The 13,987-nt window shown below is 39.3% G+C and overlaps 1 protein-coding gene across 1 annotated transcript in view; it reads right to left on the reverse strand.

Annotated features, from left to right (window-relative positions):
* Positions 1-13,987, reverse strand: part of LOC119723897 — a 144,621-nt gene that overhangs the window by 53,784 nt on the left and 76,850 nt on the right. Inside the window, exons 49-55 of the mRNA XM_038194800.1 lie at positions 13,559-13,854; positions 11,894-11,988; positions 10,746-10,916; positions 9,373-9,553; positions 8,096-8,262; positions 7,770-7,897; positions 6,811-7,048 (exon numbers count right to left, since the gene is read on the reverse strand). Coding sequence (XP_038050728.1) covers positions 6,811-7,048; positions 7,770-7,897; positions 8,096-8,262; positions 9,373-9,553; positions 10,746-10,916; positions 11,894-11,988; positions 13,559-13,854 — 1,276 coding nt within the window. The remainder of the gene's footprint in view (positions 1-6,810; positions 7,049-7,769; positions 7,898-8,095; positions 8,263-9,372; positions 9,554-10,745; positions 10,917-11,893; positions 11,989-13,558; positions 13,855-13,987) is intronic.

Here is a 13,987-nt window from a genome sequence, read left to right on the forward strand (position 1 = left end):
GACACTGCCTTGTAGCATTGGAGTCAGATCCACAGTCATATGAAGAGATAGAAGATATCACAATATCAATATGTGATCCAGATAACAACAATTGAGATGTCTAGATCTGTAGGTCCTGGCAGCAGGCCGTCATAGACACCGCCTAGTAGCGGTGAAGTCAGATCTACAGTCACTGAGGAGACAGAAGATATCAAAATATCAATATATGATCCAGATAACAATAATTGAGGAGAAGTCTAGATCCGTAGGTCCTGGCAGTAGTTTCTCAAGTCTTTTTCTCACTTTCGTTTTAAACCAGATTAGTTCTGTCACTGTTGCAGTGTTAACTTTGTAACATGAACTCAATGCATTAACTGGCATTGCTACTAAGGGAATTTTGGCTTTGGCCATTATCAGGGTCCAGTATCCTGTTATATCATCTTTAAATACATCATTTTATTTTTTGATTAATGTCTTTTTTGTGTGGAGTTGATCATCTTTGTATGTTAAATTCTAAATGCACAATATAATGTTACAGTTATTTTTTTGCTGAATTTGTGGTGATCACCCCCGCGCGAAATTTGACCTGTCAACATTTCATCATACTTTCACGTGTGGCTGTACCTTTACATACTATGTGTTCCACCATAGACTTTTCGTTGGTTTATGAGCACGTTCCCTTTTTCTAACGTTGTATCGTCGAGCTTACGTATTTTAGAAGTGCCAAGTTTGCCAGTTTTCATCATCGTCGTTCTTCATCAATTTCAAGTTTTCCAGTAGTTATTTAGTACTCATCGTCTTAGTCCATCTGTCAGTAACTTTGTGAATGTTTGTACATACACACTTGTGGAACTATCGCCCGTTCTATCTTGCGGTAGTCGAGACAACGTTGGCCAGCCGCCGTGCGGAAGAACAGTGCAGGAAACATGCATCGAAACAAGTTGGGGTGAGTTGACACTAAATTCATCAATGCCAAGAGTTCTTCTCTTTATGTGATCATTGCTTTATTTGTGTTAACAAAGTCTGAGATGAAATCTCTTGCACTAGTACAATGATTAATTGGTCATTCTATAAGGTAAGATACCAAAGTGAGACATTTCTCCTGTCCCTGTTAACTTGGTACTTTGCATTTTGCCATCCAACTTTCATTAAGAATGACTTCAAATGATTGTTTTATTTGGTAGGTAGTTTGCTATTTATAATCACTCTTTGAGAAAAACTTCGTTAAGAGTGTGTCCACAATTGTAAAATTGTAGATGTCAGATGTAACAGGGACAGGAACAAAGTAGCCCCAAATATATTACCCTTACGAGGAGTTGAGACAATGACCCTTGTCATGCTTGTGAGGAGTTGTATATTCCAACCATGAATATCCATTCATGGAGAACTAAAACACATTTTATGGACTGATGCTTTAGTCAGCCTTCTCTTTCTAATAAGCTAATATTTTTTATCAGATGTGCCCAGCGTGAAGATGAAATCGTGATCACCATGGCAATTCCGGTAAATATATATCAGATACATGTTCAATAAGCACACAGCAAGGGCTTGCTCACAAGTCCAATTAGAAAATTCCATTGGGGCAGAATAAATTTGCAGCATCGTCATCAGGCGCACTACTGCAATCCAGGATTGAGGACACTACCCTTCATTTCACCACCTGACACCGATCTGGTAACATCTGAAAAAGATGTTGCCTAAACGTCTCCTTGTTGGCTTGATAAGCCTTTGTCTTATGATCAGATGCACTGGTGGCAATGAGAGGTGTGCGGCCTCCATTAGAGGGGCGTGTCCTCCTGCTTGGAGCCAGTGGGGTGACAAATGCTATCGAAAACTCAGCGACAAACTACAATGGGCTAAGGCAAAACAGGAGTGCATCAAGATGGGAGGTGTCTTGGTCATGCCACAGTCTCAGGAGGAAACTGAGTTCCTTCAGACCAAGCTGAACCCCTCATTTTGGATTGACTGCAGCGACCAAAAAAGTGAAGGTTAGTAAAAGTGAGATCATTTGAAAAAGTAAATCAAGTTATTTTTTTGGAAACAATTTGATCATGAGAAATCTTGCATGTTGCAATCAGTGAGCTCATGTGACCCATTGTTAAAGTTTGAAAGTGACAACGTTCGTAGAAATAAAACAAAAAGGAAGGAACTGATCATTAATCATTCCGAATTATCCTTTTCCATGCCACACCAACTAAGATTACAACTTAACAGACTTTTAAACAGTCAACTTAGTTGTTGAAAAGCCTTTTAACGACAGAAAACAATCTGAACATTCTGTGTGTCTGTTTAATAGGTTCATGGGTGTGTCAGGACGGCACTACTGATGTGAAGTACAGAAACTGGGGGGATGGTGAACCTAGTAATGGCAACAACCAGGACTGCGCGTTGCTACAAAAATCTGGTCAATGGAATGACCAGCAATGTGCAAGAATCCATTCTGTAATCTGCAAACAACCTGCTCCATTGATACACTTTTAAGCAAACGTAGGACCATTGGTAATATATATTTACAACCCAGAAATGAACCTACCCATTTAATGAGAAAACCTTTGCTGAAAGTAAGGAAAGGACTATTACCAAATACCAAATACCCAAATTGTTCCGCTTGACTAGTACTGTTTCAAAGAAAACAACTATTGAAGGTGGTTTAAAAATGTTGGCATTTGGGCACACTTTTATAAATGTTTACGATATTCGTTAGATAAATGCAAAGATCACCCATCAACTGTGACCTTGACGTCACCTACACTATTAACTGGCTCAAATAATGAGAATCATGTCCTGAGTACTGATTTGGGGATTGGGTGCAATTCAACATATGATACATGGTAACTTTGGAGTGGGAAGTGCTATCATTTCGCTCTTTTCACACTCAGCCATTGGGCATGCAGAGCCTCGATCTGGCAACTTTACACAATAAAAATAGCCGGTTCAGTGATCTGAGCCCCGACACGGGAATCACTGAACCGGCTGTATTTATTGTGTAAAGTTCCCAGATGGAGGCTCTGCATGCCCATGGCGGAAGTGTGAAAAGAGCGAATGGAATCAACTTACAAGACCCAACATTTCTCTGTTTTCTAAAAACGTATGGCATCAACTGAGCTGAAATTTGAACAAGTCAGTTGTAATGCGCCCTACTTAAGACTTTGAGCATTTTGTTGCTTCAAATGGAACAAATGCACAAAAAGCAAATGATGTAGCGTTACACAATACTGCAAGACGAACTGATCAATGGCCAGAAAATGAGATACAATATGACTAAAAAGGTACATGGCTACAAATAAGACATACAGACACAGTAGCAGTACTACAGAGTGGTAAAAACAACTTTACACTGTTTCATAAGGTGCAATTTTCTCGGAATTGGGGAGGCATGTTAAAATTGATATTCCTCAACTACAGCATGCTCATGGTACGTGGTGAAAATGACGGTGAAAATAAAGCCTAAATTAAGAAATAATGATGGTTTAAAGAAAAAAAAGGTCAAAAACCAGTTTGTCCAACCATACAGTAAGTCTATTCAACACAATATCATTTCGTGCACAAAGAGCATGCATGACTGCCATGTACAGGGTCAGAAAAAACGAAACCTAAATGTTGGAACCAATGTTTTAGTGAAGTTCTGCATGTAGCACTTTCAATATCTAGGATATGAAAGCCAAATTCATAAGCTTTCTTTTAATACCACAGCTGCACTTTTAAATGACAACAAACGACTGTTAATCAAATTTAAACCCCCCAAAAATCAAAAATACATAATACAGAATGGTATTGTAGTGTTTTAGATCCTCACGATTGTGTTCAATTTGTACTCCACACTATTAATGTATTACTCATTGCTTTTCCATGCACATAGACATCACCCACACATACAAGTGTGTATTTGCCTGCAACCGGGGACACCCTATTGTCCTTTTTTTGTTTGAACATTTTAGGAAGACCTCCCATGTGTTTTGTATACACAAATTTAAACTGGGGACCTCTCAGAAATTGGGGACCCTATTGTCCTCTAAAGAGTACCGAAGTGTGATGTCATTTAGAACCAGTAAGTGTAGTGCAAACGAATTGGAGTACGCGCGCGTGTTGGTTCTCGAGCTGAATCACGCCCTAATGTCTTTCACATACATTTTGTGCACGTAATGAATTCACTTCGGTACTCCTTTGTTCAATGTCCCCTATTGAATGCAGAAACAAACTCAATGTCAGTGCTACCAGTGTGTATTGTTTTCTCATACAGAGCATATGACTTCAATTATTGCCCACAGGTTGTTAACCTAAAGGTTCTCAGTACATGTATAGCTGAAGTTACTAAATCATTGTGCCGAGTTGTTATCACTCATTTATAGTCATCTACATTTCTGTGAATCAAGGAAACCAAGACATGACAAAAGGGCCTGTCACACTGTCTGGGATCATATGCACTCTCACTGCGTCCTTGAAAAATGGCTGGGGCGCAACAACAACTACTAGATAGCAGTGAGAACTACATAGGTCGCCTGATTGGCGCCGGAATTTTTGAACATGCTCAAAACAATCGCAACACCTCTGCGCTTTGGCCAGGGCACCACAATGATGCAACTCGGGCGCTGTGCGAGCGTGAATCATGTGACATTGAAGTGGCATTGAGGCAAGGCAGTCGATGTAGTCTCAATGAGAAAGTAACACAACTGCGATGAACTTGTCAAATACATTTGAAACTGGAATGCGGATTGACCGATTAGTCGTGGTATTTATACAGTGCAAGTGACGTCACGTGAGCGTATTTTGGTCAGATAGAGAGCGTGACGCAAGCTACTAGGATGTATCAACAGCGAGCAGAGTGTAGTGTGAGCACAGTGACAGTGCAGCGGCATCAACTAGATCAAGTAATTGGGCTTGACAGGGGCGCATAGAGAGCGAGTTGAGAGCATCGTAAGCGCGGGAGTGAGCGCAGAATGAGCGCAGAATGAGCCATTTTCTGGCCACTTAATAAAGAAATTTTCTTGTGTCCTTGCTGCGATTGTTAAATTTATTAAATATGTTTTGTCGCCTATGAGAGTGCATATAATGTGACAGGCCCTTAATGAGCAGTTATTTGGTTCAATTCAGTTCATTCATGCAATCATGTAGTCGGTCAGTATTCAGTAATCCCTCAGCAGTTTTTAGTATTTGTTCCATGTTCTCTATTCGTAAGTTCGCTTTTTAAGCACTTCAGTCTCGGTTTATATTTTAAAAATTGTTGTCGAATAAAGTCATGGTTAAGTCCTCAACTAAAGAAGTGTGTATTGACTACATATTACTCAACAAATTGGTAACCAAGTGAGCACAACAAATCGGTGACACAGTGAACTTACTAGACAATTAAACTTGATCATAATTGAATTGCTACAACATCGATGAACCATGGCTATACTCCCAACACCACTGTCAACCCGTCCTTCACTGCGGTTAGTTTAAAATTGCTACCTTTCTGCCAAATGACCCACTCATTTGGTTCATGCAAATTTTTATATGAGGCCCAATTTTTAACTTGTGGTGTGGCTTCATAGAGGAGACGCAAAATGTATATGTAATCTTTTCCCTTCAAACCCTCCATCACACAAGAGATGCTGTACATTCTTATCCACCTCCCTTCCATCCAGCCCTTCACAACATTGAAGGAGGAGCTAATCAGGAGGACGTCCGAATCAGAGAAGAAACGCTTACAAAGACTCCAGACAACTGAGGAGTTGGGCCACAGGAAACCATCCCAACTTCACAGAATAATAAGCAACTCATGTTGGCTTCCGATGATGTCGACATTTAACAGTTGGCCACACTGGCAGAGAGAATTGTAGAAGTTGCCCCTATGTCCACCCTGGTTCCCATGGTAACAGCTGTGGAGAATTAACCAACACAGGCTACTCGATTCCAACAACTGAATGATCAAATAGCCATACTAGTGAGTTGTAGTTCTGAAGATAGCACACTGTTGAAATGCATGTTCATCAATGTTGCGTCAGTGCCACAAGGCATAACAATAAGCGAGACTTTGAAAACTGAGCCATTGGAAACGAATTGCACCTAAAGTTCTGTAGATATACAATGTAGGTTTTTGAAAATGTATCTTTAATGTGACGTCACACGGTATATTATGACATCATCATGACGTCACTTCAATTTTCATCCATTACACATCCTGGTCCAGGTAAATACCAAGTTACAACCAAATTGGACATTCAGTTCTGTAGATAAAGACATTTGAAAAAAGAACCTTTAATAATGAAGATGTCAAATATCATGTGCTGAATTTTAATCTATAACAATATCTCGGTTTAGGTACATACCAGGTTATAACCAAATCGGAATGACAGTTCTGTATTATAAAATATAGACCTTCAAAATATGCACCATTAATGTGATGTCATGTAACACGTGATGATGTCATGATGACATCAATGTTCAGTACACATCTGCAGGTGCTGGTCTATGAGTGCGCCCAGCATAAAGGCAATCGGATTGATGTGTACATGTCGGTGCTCTTAGTGCAATGCACGATGAAAACGTGTACAAGGAGTCTAGGGGAAAACAGATCTAAACAAAATCTTAACGTAAATGAAGGCTGTTTCGGCAACTTGCCGAAACAGCCAATTAATGGTAGAGTAAGATTACTTGTTTATGATAATATAATAATGATAATGGATTTGGCAATCAATTGAAACCAGTAATGACCTCTACGATTTTCATGGTGACTATTAGGAAATTAACCACAACGACTACTATGCTTGTTTAATACTAAGTCATGGAAGGCAGAAGTTCCAACAGATCATCCTGAGACGCACACAAAGTTAATACAATGTCAATAAATACCTCCATCCGAAGAAGCAGACACGTTGAGTTTATCATATCCACCATGGAAGGCTACCAGCGTTGAGTAGTACGTCTCCCCGTGCTGTAGGGTCACATAGCCAGAGCAGGCGCTGTGCTCGTGGCGAGAAACTTGAATAAAGTCCACCATGTTACTCAGGCCAGGCTGGGTCCCTACCGCCCACAGGTAGGAGAAGATCCCAGACTCGGGGTCATACCAATTGTGCCAGTTGGCACAAATCTGGGCAACAAAGCAAGGAAAAGAATGAAACTTTGAAAGAACTTACCAAATAAACAACCCCATCAAGTTGAAAGCTATATTCAAATTATACAAGTTTACCATTCAGTTTAATACATTCAGTTTTATTAATTTCTTGGTGGTAATTTAAACTTATGCTGACCCTGTTGTCAGGAAACTTCTCTTTTATAGAATCAAATACCGGTATTGTACGGCAGCAGCACTTCTAAATGAAACTTTTTAAAAATCTTTTTTTTTTTTTTTTGAATTCTAAAATTGTGTATAAACACCACATATTGACTATCATCTTTTGAAAGCTCTACACCCAACCTTTATGATCAGGATTTAAAACTTTCACTTTTCAGGTGATGTTTAAAGATGTCAGATGTCTGTGCTTGCAATATGGCCACAGTGGTCACTGAATGATTTACAGCAAGATCAATCGGTTGTGCCTAATTCCTTACAGGTACAGAGCCAAAATGCTAGACCACCACATGAGGCTTATTACTCTTTGCACAAAATGAGCCAATATAAAAATGGTCAGTGAGACAGCAAGCAGCCATATCACCTCCAATCTCACAGTGCATTGTTTAATCCTATCTAATATTGGCAATGAATTCCATAGTCGAGGCGTTAATGATTTCACTTCTCAACACACTTAAACAGCCCATGTATTATTAGCTGATATAAAATATACAATTTTGAGGACACTTTTAGAGCTCACCTCATTCCTGTCCTTGGTAAAGACCAGATCTCGTCCAGCATAGGGTCCATCAAACAGGTCACCAGCGATGGGTGGACTGTCATCAACCAGAATGGGCTCATCCGCGTGATCGATAGTTCTTAGGTCGACTGTGAAAAGGAAGAATATGGGAAACAGTTAATACTTCTGCACACATTGGGTATCTCTTCAATCGGAGGGATGGATAATTTGTGTTTAGAATAGGTTATTTTTTTGCTGACAATTGGGGTTTTTGATGCCCATCATTCTCCAAAATACCACTCTAGGTTTTTCATATACCGTCTTCCAAAAGTCCAATCTTTATTTACCGTTGTTGACTGCTCTGACTTTAACCCAGCAGGGTATGCCGTTGGGTATCTTGAAGTCCATGAAGAGCTGTTCAGCCAAGACGTGAGCCTCCCAATCACGCAGTGACTTATCCCTAGGAGTCCTGCCTGCTGCTAGGTGATACTCAAACAGATGAGAGTCCGGATCGCTGGGCATTTTATCAAAATACAATTATGTGTGAAAACTTCTGAATGAGTATATGTGTATGTGTGCAACTATACAAGAATTCTACTTTCTTTTTAGGCATAAAGAGGGCAATCTGTAGTTAAAAACATTTTGACTTTTAAAACTTTCGTGGCCATGCCACAATAGTGCACACCTTATGCTTTCTCCTGACATTACAACTTCTGACATCAGTGGACAGAGTTGTAATTGAGTCAATCACAAGTCAATTCACCAGTCAATTCCCAATTCAGGTCAGAAATAACAAGAGATGAACCACAGTTCATTTAAATAGCTTGTGAGTTGACTAGGGACCGGATGACTTGTGATGGACTTTAATATGTTGACTTGTGATTGACTTTTGACTGACTTGTGATTGACTTGTGATTGACTTGTGATTGACTTGTGATTGACTTGTGATTGACTTGTGATTGACTTGTGACTGACTTGTGATTGACTCTTGATGACTTGTGACTGACTTGTGATTGACCCTTGATGACTTGTGATTGACTTGTGTTGACTTGTGATTGACTCTTGATGACTTGTGATTGACTTGTGATGACTTGTGATTGACTTGTGACTGACTTGTGATTGACTCTTGATGACTTGTGATTGACTTGTGATTGACTCTTGATGACTTGAAGTGACTTGTGATGAATTGTGACTGACTTGTGATTGACTCTATTACAACTCTGTCAGGGATTTTCTTATACAGAATGTGAAAACCTTCATAAGTGTTTGAGCAACTCAGTGCTGCCTGGAAACTTGTGAGAAAACAAGCCTCCTCACGTGGGACGTGAACCCTGCACCTCATACTCAGTCATTCAGATGTGATTGAGATACTTGCACTAGTATCCTGGAGGTCAAGGGTTTGAGTCCCAACCGAAGAAGGTTGTCATTTTTTCAGATGAAAAAGCTCACAGGCTCTAGCTCTCCTGAAAATGAGTGCTTGATACAAATTTCATATGAGGCTTTTACAGCATATGTTCTATGAAGACAAATAATTTTAATTTGAAAATGTTTTGAGTAAAAGCTTTTTTTAATCTTGTTAAAAACAAATACACAAACTTTTGCCCCCAAAAATCTGACTGCTTACGTTGCGTTGACCTGCAATCCAATTCTACCAATGGAGGAGTCATAGGTGATGCCATCGATGCTGTAAATGATGGGCGGAGAATTGTCAACAATCAGAGGAGTGGTGTGACACACAGTGAGAGCCATAGGACCGCCAAACTCTACCTTGTTGAGAGCACGCACCGTGATGAAGTATGCATCATCTAATGACAAAATGGAAAAAATATTAGATTGTGCATTGACAGTTCCAATGAAAGTTTGCATTAGCCCTTCCCATCTTGTCAATCTTAATTTTTTGCATATAACTGAAGAAATCCTAAATTTCCTAAAATATAGGCACACAATAAAGCAAAATTTCAGTTCAGGAAACTGAATTCTCTGTACGCTTTAAGTCGATAACATAGTATCCACACACACACACACACACACACAAATGCAGGAAAAAACACTGCATCTAGTCACCCTTTATATATGGATCTGCTACAGATTAATGCTTTTTTAGACAGAATTGGGCCAACAATTAATCAAATTATTGAAGCCTTTTTACATATTGTGGCATGATTAATCCTAACAAATTAGCAAATGTGTAAAACCTTGATCATTAAATGAAGTATTACCTAGTAGATTGACATTCACAACCAGACCCCGGTGGGTCCATTCTGACTCATCAAACAGATGAGTGTGGGGATCAATATAGACCATTCAATGGACGCCCTTGGGAAGATAGTTTCACTACCACTAGAGAAGTCAATAGTTGTATACAATCATGGTCAATTAAACAATGTATATACGTTGATAATCAATGAAGATTTACCTGACAGATTAACATTGACAACCAGACCCTGGTGGGTCCACTATGACTCATCAAACAGATGAGCATGGGGATCCATATAGAACACTCAATGGAACACAATGGGAAAGTAATTTGACTATACCACAAATAATTGCATACTACCATCATGGTCAATCCTTGATGAAGATTAACCCGGCAGATTGACATTGACATCCAGACCCTGGTGGGTCCACTCTGACTCATCAGAGGATCAATAAAGAACACTAGCTAGAACCTCTTGGGGAAAATAGTTTCAATTTTCTTCTCAAAGCAGTCAATAGTTGCATACTATCATGGTCAAAGCAATTAATAGTTGTATAGTACCATGGTAAATTAAGCAATGCATAAAACTTTGATCATTGATGGAGATTTACCTGGCAGGTTGACATTCACAACTAGTCCTTCATGGATCCACACTGACTCATCAAACAGATGAGCACGAGGATCAATTTGGACCCCCTTTGGAAAAGTTTCGCTATACCACTCAAAGCGGTCAATAGTTGAACACTATATCACGGTCAATTGCAAAATGCATAATACTTTGATTGTTGATGACGATTTACCTGGCAGGTTGACATTGACAACTAGTCCCTCGTGGGTCCACTCTGACTCATCAAACAGATGAGCGTGGGGATCAATGTGAATGCTGACATCATCCTCACAGACAGCATAACCAATGGACCAGGTGTAGCCGTAAATACCGGTCTCGTTGTCATGGAAACCATCCCAGTTGGCTGAAAAAAAAAAAAGGAAAATGTGGCATAATAACTTTGAATACTTTCTAACATCACGGGACAACTCGAATTAAGTAAGTTGTTTCAAGCTAATGTGCCCCATCTTGTTCACCGGGCAAAAAGAAGACGCGTTGCTAGACGTGGGCACATTTTGGAATGAACGCATGCTGACGTGGAAGCACAAAAGTGTTCCATTGATGATGTATACACAGCAACGTGTGTAAAATTGCCCCGCGGGCAAGATGACGCATATCACTGTAAAACGCCTTATTAAAGTGAGGATTTAGAAACAGGCTGATATGTTTCTCTGTATTATTACAGTTGTTTGGTTTTGAGAAGACCGGGTTAAAGGCATGTAGGAACATGGGTACTTACCTGGAATTGTACCTTTTAAAACTAATGACAAAAACTACCTTCAAAGTGAAGATGGGACTGGTCCCAATACCCTGTGAACTTATCCATCAGAAATGGTTTTGATCCAAAGAAAACAATAATTGTAGGTGGTTTTAAAAAGTGTGCCCATAGCCACACTTTTTTATGTGCATTACCAATGACATCTAGTCAAGAGTCCCAAATTTGTTTGCATATTTAAATTTTGTTTTCTCCAACTGTAAAGTGGCTACTGAACTGAAAGTTCAACAGGTTATGTATAAATAAGCCTTTACCCAATTTTGTTGTTTCAAGCGAAAAAGTGCACAAAGAGCTAATGATCCTATTAACATAAGAAACGATGTGCTGCACTCATCTTCAAAAGAATGCAGTACTATCAGAGATGTGGCACAATCACCAAACTCTTGATCCTCCATCATGCCGACCTTATTACAAGTCTCGTTACAACTAAAGAATGCAAGCACACATGGAAGGTGTTGAATATATGCAGTAGTGTTGCACTGAATGTACAAGTGAAGCACACCTGTATAAACTCAGATCTGTAAGGTCCTCCCCCTTTTTCCTACCAGGCCCCGGCCATCCCTTACCTGCCATGAAGGTATTGCTTCGGGTATACAGCATATCCACTAGTTCCTCATGGCCGTTGAATACTGTCATAGAACCAGAACCATCAGTGATATACCTGTAGATAAGCATTGAGATAAAATAAACGTTGTGGATGCAATTAGAGAAAAACACAAAACAGTTCTCTTCAGAGAAGGTTTTTTCCATTGAACTGTTAACCAATAATAATAGAAAGGCCATGCACATATGGTGCATACACTCTTGTTTTACTATACTCTCAAGGACAATGCTTTGTGTTTTCCTTTGTCCCCGTAATATAACACTCTCCCATATAAGCACACAAACTTACTACAGAGGACCGTTTTGACCCAACTCCCGAGGACTGAAAGGATTTGTTGTTCTCCCTTGTGTGTCAGTCCTCAGGGGTTTTGTAGAACATATACAACTATACAGTACCTGTCCAAATATTCTAAAATCCACACGGCAATCAAGGGTCCTTTACATAGAAGGAATGTTAACTCACAAGTTTGGCTGTAACTAGTACAACTATATTTTTATGGAATAATTTTCAGTTGAGGACCATGAATTCCATCTTCTTGAATTACTGAATCTCATTAACCCATTAGCACCTGGTCAATACACTGTAATTATAAAATCAAAAAGTGGCATTTTCAGGCGCTACATGTCACTATGAACATTGGGATTCCTTAAATTTTCATGAAAGTCCACTTCTCTAATGAGAGTTAATGACAAAAGAATTCAGCACGCTCTAGAACAACATCTTTTACCGTGAGTGCGACTGTTCCTTCATGCAAATTTCAGCGACAGGAGAATTTATTAGGGAGAGTGTAACAATTACAGTATACAATTGTTGACATTTTGAAATTAGTTCCATTTCTGCTTTTACATGCAGTATGATGACTGACCCTGTACAGTGCCACTTTTTATATTTTGTGACTGGATATTAGCATATACAGGGTGAGTCAGGAAAAGCAGAACCCAAACCCCCCAAAATAAATTTCACATTTATAAAATATGTAGAACCAATCATAATAATGACTGGAAAGTCAATTTAATAAGCTACTGTTAGAAGAAAAAAATACTGAAAATGCTCAATCCAAAGAATATCACAATTTGAACACAATGACTCTAAAAACCTCTTTCGTCCCAAAATGCATTGCAAGAATCGTCGTCACAATTGGCTTCAAACATCACCAGCGATGAAACCTCAGTTTAAAAGTTTAAAATATTCAACAAAGCCCTTTTAAAGGCCTGTCTTTGATAAAAAAGTGGATTTTATAGATCATATTGTTTGCCTAACTAGGTTTGTTAGTAAAGATATTGTGTACTACAGTTGTTGACAGTTGTTGAAACAAGTATTCTGTGTTATTTGCTTTGTTCTTCCAAGCAGTCAGAATACACAATAAACTGTTTTTTTTTTATGGAACAGGTCATTGTGTTTAAATGGTGATATTCTTTGAACAGATTGAGCAATTTCAGTATCTTTTTTCATCTTAAAGTAGCTTTTGAAATTGGCTTTCCAGTCATATATGTTTGGTGCTACATATTTTTTTAAATATGAAATACATTTTTTTTGGTTTTGGGTCCTGCTTTTTTTAAAACTCACCCTGTATAGGTTGTTATTGTGTAACTGCAGATTATTTATATTCTAATGGCAGTGGTTTTACCGATGGTTATCTAGCGGTGTGTCTTCAATGCATCGTCTCTCCCATTCTTCTGGTGTGAACTCCACGCACGCTTCACGCACCACCTCATCCCTGGTCCCATTCATGATCAGCCCTGGCTCCGGTGTTGTGAAGTCCGCTACGATGCCAACGGACGAAATTATGTTCTCATACGCCACGTAGTTCAGCAGCTCTATGTTGAAGTAGTAGAGGTTGGTGTGGTCTAGTCGGAGGGACTCGTGGTTGAACTCTACAGCGTGACCCACACCGAGGCGCTCATAATGGGTGAAGAGTCCCGACTGAAATGCAACGTCAAGATTAAATGCATGCAAGTTCGGGGGCTGTGCAGGATTTGTTTGTGATTCATTTATTATTAGTAAATGATTGCACCTTCTTGAAACTGATGGCATGGATTTACCAGATTTAAAGTTT

This window comes from Patiria miniata, unplaced genomic scaffold (genome assembly GCF_015706575.1).
Source record: "Patiria miniata isolate m_02_andy unplaced genomic scaffold, ASM1570657v1 HiC_scaffold_17, whole genome shotgun sequence".
Lineage (NCBI taxonomy): Eukaryota > Metazoa > Echinodermata > Asteroidea > Valvatida > Asterinidae > Patiria > Patiria miniata.